This window comes from Cyphomyrmex costatus, unplaced genomic scaffold, assembly GCF_001594065.2.
Source record: "Cyphomyrmex costatus isolate MS0001 unplaced genomic scaffold, Ccosl1.0 scaffold60, whole genome shotgun sequence".
Classification (NCBI taxonomy): Eukaryota; Metazoa; Arthropoda; class Insecta; order Hymenoptera; family Formicidae; genus Cyphomyrmex; species Cyphomyrmex costatus.
In genome coordinates, this window is record NW_017280156.1 from 115,158 (window position 1) to 125,941 (window position 10,784).

Genomic DNA, 10,784 nt, shown 5'->3' on the forward strand with positions numbered 1-10,784 from the left:
AGCTAGAATAATACGTGTATAATTTGGAATTTTGTTTCTCTTTCACTCGAATTTCTTCACACTGTTAGATATCAAAGGAACAATTATAACCCAATCTCTTGCGTTGAATAACATTTTGGTATTTTTAACTTCCATGCATGTCACGATATAAATCAATTACGATATTTCTATGGTTAGTTTCAAAGTAAACAACGTCAACTTATTAATACACTTAGTAAATAATAAAATAATTTAAATTAAATTAAATTCACATTTTCTTAAATTAAATCGTTCAACTTAATATTGTGTTAGTTAAATTAATGACTTGTTGAATAGAAGCAGTAGCGACTTACAGAAATGATTTTGATAAATCAAATTGAATACCTTATGAGTTCAACAGTGTTAAAAAAGCATCGAAATTTCAGAACAACTGATGGTAGATCTAAGCTAGGCTCGCTGGATGCGCCCGTATATACTTGGTTACTCAAGTTACTTCCAGCGCGATGGAAGATGAGTGTACTACGGTTACACAGGAAGGAAACACTAGTGCCGTCGCCGCCGCCGCGCCGCCGCCACCCGGTATCCGCCGTCTCTCCTCTCCTTGCTCTCACTTTCCTCTCTCCTGCAACTCCTGGTCGACGACACAACGCGCTGTGACATAACGGAGACGCGTTGCCGTAATAACGCGCGGTTACAAACGACGAACGACCAGCAGCAATAGAGGCTGAATAGAACAATGAAAACGCGACGATTGTTCGCGGAACAACGGCCGATCTCGACGACGTAAGATTTATTATCAAGTCACACAAACACATATTTATGACCCATCACGCAAAATTAGAAATAGCGTTTGTGATTAAAAAAAAAAAAGCAAACTCAGAGAAATGGATTTTAACTATTGTAATAACGATGAAAAGTATTTATAAAACGGACTATAATTACAATAATAATTTGGAAAAATTAATAAATAAATATAACGAATTGTATAAAATGTGTGTTTCTCAAAATAAATACATCATAGAATTTTATTTTGGAATTAAACAGCTATCTTATAAATTGAATGGGAAAAACTTGATAATTATATATAAACACGATGCCGTAAGACAATCGAGCTATCCTTCTTTTCTCTACCTCCGGTTCTTAGCTTGAGGGAACTTGAAAGAGATGAGAGAATATCAAGAGGTAGTTGATGAAGGAGGAAGAAAATGACGGAATCAACGTCTCTGGTAAGTGTCATGCTCAGAGACCGGAAGCTCCTTCTCGACTGATCTGTTGCACGAGACATCGTGTCTCTCTTAGGGGCCAGCTGGACCACACATGCCCTACAACAACCTTCTTGCCTTCTCCCTCGCGGCTTTCATGTAGAAACGCGCGCAACGTCTACAGAAACTAATTTTACGATAATCCTTTCATTCGGACTTTTTACAAGCGCGTGTGCGCAAGCACGTGTGTTCAATATCATAGTACATGATTAAGAAAAAAAAAAAAAGTAAAAGAAAAATAGAGAAAATACACTCACCGGCCGATTGAAGCGTGCTGTTATCCTCATCGTGATAAGCCTCCACTATCAACGAGAACGTACCCTGTAAATAGAAAAAGGAAGCTACGTCAGTTTTGTTTCTCTTGAGCAGTGCAAGAGAATAATAATAAGTTAATAACATCAACAATTATATAATATAATCAATAATCAGTTTAGAAAGTAAAAGAAGATTTCGAGGAGAAATTTCAGACAAAATTAATAATCGCTCTTAATTTCAGTCTTGCAATTAGATTTAATGCTGATAACTGAAAAGACATGTCATTCATATTTTTCGACCGTGACTCGTGCGCACTTTCGAAATATAACGGTAACGCTAAAGGAAATATTTCCGTGGTGAAAGGGTTAATAACAAATTAAACGTTTCGCGGTATGCTGCGTCACGTGCACACCTGCCACGCGTTGCCACGCGTCCGCCCGCCGGCAGAACGACGAGCGTGCACATCAAGTTCGAGCGAAGAGAAACGGTTACGCGTCACTGGTAAAGGGAGAGGGAGAAGACAGGAAGGGGGATAACACGCGCGAAAATCACCCCTTTTCGAGTTATCGTCTAAGCACGAGGGGAATCGCAACCCCACGGGGGTCGACTTCCGTAACCACATGATGTACCCTCCGTCAAGATGCACGTGCACGCGTGCTAAGTGCGCCGACACGTGAAAATTACGATCGCGCTAAGTAAATTCATTACGAAATGTCAACAGACAATTTACAAGCTCGTCACAATTGATTGACCCAATTCACGCTCATCGATTTCATATAATTTTCGATGATTTTTTGGAAATTCTTTTCGTGCTATTATGGTAAATATATCTCGTTTGAGATCGTAAATATTTTTATCTTGTATTATATAGGGGAGACCGGGGCTCCATGGGTTATTGACTGTTTAGGGAAATCCAGAATGTTTAGGTTGGTGCAATTGGTATCATATAATTGTTATTTAGTTGCCCAAAAATCTTACATTTTAATGTATTTTTTACTGTTTAAATTTTATGACTCATGATGCCCCGGTCTCCCCTACATATAATGTCATGTAAAATGTACGTTTCGGCTTCAGATTTAAGCCATATCTTCAGCATAATGTACAGTCAATTTTTAAAAATTGATAATGGATCAAAATATAACCGCGTTATTACATAATTAATCAAAAGGTCAAAAATAAATATTAAAAACATAAAGAGAGTCATACTGTGAAAAATGGACGAAATAGTCCCGTTCTACTCTACAAAATTCTAAAGATATAGGTCACACAAAGAAATCTGTTTCGAAAGGGTCGGGAAGTCCCCAGATGAGACAGGAAGCGAGGATACCCCGCTGTACACACATATGGCTGTTTCGAACGACGTAATTTAGGAGCTGAGGGATACCAGGTAGAGATACTCGGAATGACAGCTCGTAAATATCGTAATGATGTTTCCCCGTTGGCGAGAAACCACGAAAGCATTACGATCGCACTTCGACAAGTCTCAACGAGAGACGGTGTTACCGCGTGTAGCATACCCTGCAGCATACCGTACAACACTACACGTCGTCCCTGTAGCGATAATACGTCGTTTAATTATTTAACGTCATACGAGCATGTATAGTAAACACAGAAAGAGAGCAGCGCACAGCTCGCGATATTATACGCGACCTCGTTAGTCGTTGCCACGCGAAGAATAATAAATGTTTATATCCGCCGGGGCGTCGCCATTCCCGCCGTGTTTCGCTCGAGTTCCCGTAAACGAGTCTTCCTCGGTAATTCCCGTTGGCGAATGTCATCTCGCACATGGAAATTTATGCGAAAGCTGTATTACGCGCCGCGCTTTCGTCTCTCGAGCTTTCCTTTCGCTCTGGACGTGATCTTAACGTACAAAACTATAAAAGCAAAGGAAAAAATTCAACAATATAGCATTATGATCCAAATGTCAATGTCAATTATATTTAAATATTTAAGTTTTAATTATATTTCAGATAACAAAACGAAAATTTAAATACAATTCGCGGTACGAATCGAAAGAAATATTCGTTGAAATTGACAATTAATCGGCCTTTGCAATTATTTCTTATTCTCTGCAAGAAAACATAATGCTTCTACATTATTTAGCAGTGTTGAACCTGTGCTATGTGTGTATATACACATATTTCCATCTAAAATTAACTTCGCGATGTATGCACGTACATCGTACAGGTACGCGTTCGCCCTTCGCCGCGAAAGGGTTGAAGGACGCGGGAGCAATTTGTCTCTGCTAAAAGAAGCGAATGGAGAAAGAGAGAGAGAGAGAGAGAGAGAGAGAGAGAGAGAGAGAGAGAGAGAGAGAGAGAGAGGGAGAGGCGCAGGTTGTAGTGCACCTTTTATCGGCGGGATACCGAATGTGCGAGATGCGGTCTGAGACCGGTCCAAGGGCCTCGGAACACGCGAGAAGGGTGAAAAAGCGACGAACACGAGGGCAGGACATAGTAGGCGTAGACGGAAGCGAGACGAGAAACACAGAGGGCTAAACCGCCTTTTTCTCTCGCGGCAAGGACGCGTCTCAAAGTTTAGACACGCGGGACGTGTACTTAACGAAAACAGGAGAGAGAGAGAGAGAAAGAAAAAGATCGTCTTTGCGGTAAGAGTAACAAATCAGGAACAAAAGGGAGAGAAGGGGAGAGAATAAATTGCCGAGAAGACAAATGCCACCGTGATCGTCAGCTAATTTATTACGGGGGATCGGAATGAAATCGGCGAGGAATCGCGTTCGAAAAAAGGCGCGGTTCTCTGCGGGAACAATGCGCCTTGGGTATACATATATGTGTGTGTGTGTGTGTGTGTGTGTGTGTGTTGTGTGTGTGTGTGTGCATCGGTAGCAGCGGCGATCGCCGACGACGATCAGCGCGCTGTCGCGGAAGGCGGAGAAATCCATAGGACGATAAAGACGATCGAGGGTAACGCGAGTATCCTAGCCCTGATTCTAAAGTCTTTGCCAAACGCAAGGGGATGACGAGAGAGAGTGAGAAGAATCGGACGATCCTCTCTCGGTGGTGCGCGCGATAGAGCGAGAGGCCGCGTGGCAGCCAAATACAAGAGAAGAAGAGGCGACAGGCGCGGCGGCGTGGCCGCTACGATAGAGAGAGAGAGAGAGAGAAAAAGAGAGCGGTGGGCAACGCGATAGAACGAGAAGGAGAGAAGAGCTCGTTGCTCGCTCGCTCGCTCGGCAGTCGGTTCCCACGGCTGCGCAGCATACCTCCACCTTCTCTCGCCTCTCTTTTCCCTTCTTCACCGCGCCGTCAGCCCGAACCACGGCTTCGTCGTTCCTCTTCTCGGGCCCGCGTGTGCTCCTCTTTCGATCTCCCTCACTCTCGTTCCCTCACGTTGTCGCCTCTTGCTTCGACTCGCGCGCAGACTGTCCTCTCTATCCAGCGATTGCCTCTTCTTATTCTCGTCCGCCTTCCTTTCTCTCTCTCTCTCTCTCTCTCTGTCGACTCGCGTTTCTTCACGTACAACAGGACGTAGCTGCAATCTCGGAGCGCGCGGGCGCGTATATATACGCGCGCGTATTAATCATCGCGGAAGACGGTCGCGTATAGAGGAAAGAGGAGAGAACGGTCTACATGTAAATGCAGCGTCGTCGGCGGCACAGGGTGTCGTCGCTCGTTATCCACGGTTTCCTCTTCCTCCTTTCGACGCGAAGGCGGCCGCGAAAATTTCACCACCGTCCACGTCGCGGAAACGCGTTACCTAATCCCGAGAATATACGCCCGTCGCTATGCGCCTGCGATGGGTAGCTGCGTTCAGGAATGAGAGAACGCGGCAAAAATAGACGAGTCACGGAAGGACACCCCGATAGCCGCGATGCAGCCGCAATTTGTAAAATGAAATCGTATATCGCAAGCATATAGAGTCCCGTATTCGCGAATTAAATAATAGTGTATTACTTTTTTACGAGCTATTTCGAAATTAGAGAAATTGGAGGCTATGCGAATATTTTAAAAAATAACATTGGATAATTACTCGTAAGTAGAACCAACCTCTGAATGGCTTCCCGCCGCTCTATTCCTTCCTCATTCGCTATAAATGCGAACAAAAGTCACGCTTTCACGGGCCATCCTTAATGCGAAGCGATGCGGCCTGTTTTATTAATGCACGCTTCGATCGGGACGGCCATTGTGAAGTTTTCAACTTTCGACTCTTATTGTAATCAATTACGAATTGTTGCACAGAAAAGTTTCATTAATAATATATGAAAAAAACATCAAGAGAGATTCTTCTTTGAATAAAGAAACAAAACGAAACATATATGGCATAATCTTCTTTCGACTTGCAAAAACTATTATAATGATTATTATGTAATATATAAAAATGTATTTTAAGAATTAACCGGGGCAAAACGAAACTCGCAGCGCATGATGGATTCGATAATAACAGCCATAAAATCGTTCGTGTCGAGCGACATTACATCGCCCAAGGGACGAGTAGTTAGTCAGTCAGTCAGTCAGTCAATAAGGTTCACCCACGAACGTGCATCAGCTGATTCGTACCTGCCCGATGACCGACCACGTGACGAAGGACCAGAACAAAAGGTGAAAGCTTACATGCCGTATTTTCCCTTTAGCGATATTATGTCGTATTATGAAAAAACGAGGGTTAGACCGAGAAGGAGCAGTGACTGCGCCTAAACAGCAACGTTCTGCCCCACCAGAGGACTTGGCGGGCGATTGAATTCTATCGATACTTGTGAATCTGTGCGCAATCTTGTAAACAAAGATCTCGCGCTGCGACAGAAGAATCTTCCATCTTGCGATTTATTAATTTCCTAGAGACAATAAAATTCCCACCAACTGAAGTAAAAATTGTAGAGCAGTAGGAAACCGTGTCCCTTTTTTGAGTCTGGGAAAGGAAATGAATCAAGAAGCGCTTCTGCGTAAACGACGCCTCCGAGCGACGTCGTAACAAGAATCCGCGAGATGAGACGACCGGAAGTGCATCGGGAAAGCGACGCACCAGCCGTTATACACGATGCTTTTACACTCTTGCAGTGTAAATTCGAACCTGTGCTCGATTGCAGCGAAAGGGAACTTGCCGAGGTGGTGTACCGTTACGAACGAACAGCGTATTGCTTCTATCGCAAATCATGGGAAATTCGTTTTACTGTTACAAATCTTTCTTCAATATTAGTTTATATATCGTTATATATTAGTTTATATATTGAACGTATTATTTAAAAATACAAAAATATCGCATAGTTTTTAGATCTTAGATGAAGTTTTAAAATAAATAAACACACACGACGTGTGAAAAAGAGTCACATTTTACAACGACTTTCGCCACAACGTGCTCGTTTCGTGAGATGGGAGGGGGGCTTCGAATCGAAATAAAACTCTATCGACGCGTAATAGGTCCTAAGTTCCGCAGTTCGTGACACGCACGCGAAAAGGAGGAAGGAAGGAAGGAAGGTATATACCGCACGCAGACGTAGGAATTAACCGCGCCGGTAGGGAAAGAGGTCGATCGCGTGCGAGTCTCGCAAGCTCGCACGCGCGCGACGTAACTAAAAATACGCGTCGTCGGCGGGAGTTTCGGGAACCGAGCGTCGCCGTCGCGTCATTTTGTCGTCTTCCCTTTTCCATCGCGTCCATGTAATTCGCGCGATACGCCGAATCATCTAGCCGCCCCCCGTATACACGTAGCGAACATTATTCGTTTCGTTTGTTCGTTCGACCTTTCGCCGCCGCTCGTGCCTTCGTCTGGGACGCGAATCACGCAGCCTTTTCGGCCGTGGGACCCACGGTTCGTTCGCTCGTTTTGGTTTCGGGCCCCACCTTCCTCCTCCCTTCCTCCTGCAGCGCGATTCCCATCACTTTCGCGGCCCCCTCGTCCTCTGCCTCTCTCGCTGTTCTTCCTCGAGTCCCGGTCTCGCAATCGCGTTCCACGAAAACGCATTTAAGAATGCTTATGACGCTCTGCTCTATAGAATATCCCCCGTTATAATTTCGGCGATATTGCGTATTACGAAATGTAATTTATGTAAATTACGTTACGTGTTATGAGCTAATCTCCAGCGGACCGGTAGATCCGTCCTCCGTTACTCTACTTCCTTGTAAAATCGATACTTAGCAGACGTATAATTGAATTTTGATTAAGAGCAGCGCACACATTCTTGCATAACGCACACAATGCATAAAAAATAAACCAATCGAGTCCCTCATTTCCTTTCTTTTCATAAAATAAAGGACTCTGATTGATTTTTTTTTACGCTCTATGCGTTATGCAAGGGAAAGAGACGTCTACTCGTTACTTCTGTCAATCCGTAATACGCAATTTCCTTTAATAATTTTCTTAATTAATGCCAGCGACACGGGATCAATGTCGACAGCCGAGCATCCTTCGATATTCCACCAACGTCAATATCTACCTTACATACGATAATAACGCGATATTTATCGCGGAAGGAAGTTGCAGGGATCGGCTAAAAATAGAATGGCACGACGCGCGACGGCGGAATTCCCAGGCGACATAACGAAAGTGGGAAAAGAATGGAGCGAGCAAATGAGCGCTCGCTCGCGCGCGCGCGCGCGTGCGTGCTATTAGCGCGAATGCGCGCGGAAAATCGCGTAACGCTGTACCGCACGGCCCCGCGTGCGCTCACTCGCGAGAAGCGTGCGCAACGATCGAGCACAGTAGCCGCACTGTCGCTAGTCGCCTCGTGCTGTTTTAATAAGGCGGCTCGTGTACACGAACGTAAAGCCAATTAAGGCGCGCGCATAAGAGACCGCGGCACGCACGCACGCATAAGAGATTGCAGCGTCTGCGAAGGTTACGATTACGTATCCAGACGACGCATGCCGCCGAATGACATGCCATAGGCATTCCTCAAGGCGTCCATCGAGATGTAATCTACGGTTTATTTGAAAAATTTGCGAAAACAACTTCTTCAACGAGAATGCCGATTCGCGCATTTAACGAGGTCTTGCTATTTCTATAGCAACAGACGAAATTTATTTTAATAAAGAGAATTATGTATGAAGGATAATTTTAGACCACAGCGAAATGTTTTATTTTTAATAAACCGCGCGAAGCTCGTTTTCTCGGTTTCGTCCATTCGTATATTGCTAATGAACCTGTTCTCGCCGGTTGTAATGATGAAAAACAATTGCTTTTTTGACGAGAACGTTGCGATTCGCGTTTTAACCAATTTCTTTTTCCATTTCTATTTGTAATATATTAAATTTGTTCGTAAAAGCAAATGTAGAGGCTAATTTTTAGGTCAGTGAAATGTTTATTTTTAACAAATCGCAAAGCTCATTCTCAGTTTTATCAATTCGTATTTTGCTAATGAACCTGTTGGTTGTAGTAATGGAAAGGCCGTTAATTCGCGCATCTCGATCGCACACACCGCACGGAAGTGATTTACGCGCGTTGCACGTAACCGTTATTTATAGTGGCTATTTTATCGGCTCTCGCTCGTCCAATGCTCGCGCGTACAACTCAACCGAGTCGCGAGTCAATTTACTAATTGCAAACTAAGCCGTAATCAGTCGCGGCAACAACGAGTTAATTCACTTTTTCATCCTCCTTCGTTTTATATCGCACGGCGTAGGAACGCGACGCCGTAACAAGCCGCGTTTATGCAACTCTTATTTGTCACGATACACATTAAATCAAAAGGAAAAACAAGGAGCAAAGTCGTTAGTACGTGAGAATACGCGTGCATATAAATGTATGCATTAATCGAATCATTACTCGATGATAGCTCGATTTAAAGTTGAATATAGTATCTCTCGCGTCGCTCCAGCATATACCTCTCAATTTAACTCTTTGTGTAGAGCTGATGTTGCGATACGGGATTTAAGATATAGTCAAAACGGTTCTTCTCGCGTTTGAAGCTACGAAAATAAATCGAGCACTCCAAATAGCGATTGTGCGGCTTACGTCTCGGTCTCGGGCTGTTTCGCCGACACGCCAAGCCGAAGTCGGCCGCGCAGAAATCGGTCAGGAACCGCCGAAAGTTCTCCGCGGACCGTGTCTTCCGAGAATCCGAGGCCGCTACCGACTTCTCGTTTGATGCTGCTACATCAAAGCAGATGCCGAGTATAGAGCATCGGCAACTGCCTCTCGGGATAATTTCGACTTTCGACATCGCGCGATAATCCTATCGGCCGCGCCGGGCTGCGGGTTCAACCGGTGGTGGTAAATGTCGAAGAACGCACGTGCCTCTATACCATCCGGGTACAGACGGGAAAGAGAAAGAGAAAGTGTATTTATTTCGCCTTCGGCTCGAGTCCTGCCAAATGAGTACGACTGGCAGATTCACCGTGAATATATTCTATACGAGGAAAGGACAAAAATGTCGTTTCAACATTTTGTAATAATTTGTCACGATATTTATATTAATCTTTCGGAAATAGAAGCAGAAAAAATTAAAACAAAAAATATAGATGTGTGTAAATAATAAAAAAAAGAAGCAAAGATGGAACCACGAATAAGAGGAAAAGATGGAGATCGAGAAAAACGGTCGATGTGTACGAGAGAAAGAGAGAAGGGCTCTCGTTAGAGGCATGAGGGGCGCCATATGGGTTAGTAAATTTAACTCTGCTCGCGAGAAAGCTACGGAGAGTGAGAGAAGAGAGCGAGAGAGAGAGAGAGAGCCAAGACAGAGTACGTGGGAAGTATGCAGAGGCGCAAAAGGCCCCGGCCATCTGCTGTCGGCGGCCCTGCGGAGCGCGGCGCGGTCTCGTAGTCAGAACTATACAGTCGGAAATGCGCGAGCACCGATACGAGAGGATTGACGTGCGTAATTAGAGGATTAGCGCGTAATTCGTCAGTGACCTAAATACACGTCGAAACAGTTCGTGGAAATGTAAAGGATGTTTTACGGAATAAATTAAAAATACGTGCTACTTATATAAATTATAAGTATATATAAACTTATACAATATAGTTATAAGAGCGTTTGAAACCTTGATTGTATAAATCTGATTGTATCGCACAACCTTGAAGATATTTATGTAATTTCGTCGCGTATAACGAATAAAATCATGTAACAAATATCCTTTCCTCGCTTATCATATATAACGTGGATTTTTTTTTTTTTATATTTTTTTCCGAGGATGTAAAATGTAAAATAAACCGTAGATATCTTTTTGTAGTTTGAAATGTTAATTTAATTCAACTCTTATCGATTATTATCTGCGCACTTTTATTCGCATTTAAATTTCGGCGCCTATGACAGCCGAAACAACGTCTGCAACAGCAAGCAGCATCAACAGCAGGAGGGAAAGACAAGTGTGCTGTACTCCCCCCCCCCCCCCC

At 43.9% G+C, this 10,784-nt stretch overlaps 1 protein-coding gene across 1 annotated transcript in view; it reads right to left on the reverse strand.

Annotated features, from left to right (window-relative positions):
- Delta (neurogenic locus protein delta) overlaps window positions 1-10,784 on the reverse strand; it is a 40,866-nt gene that overhangs the window by 22,305 nt on the left and 7,777 nt on the right. Inside the window, exon 3 of the mRNA XM_018546948.1 lies at window positions 1,499-1,562. Within this exon, the coding sequence (XP_018402450.1) occupies window positions 1,499-1,562 (64 nt within the window). The remainder of the gene's footprint in view (window positions 1-1,498; window positions 1,563-10,784) is intronic.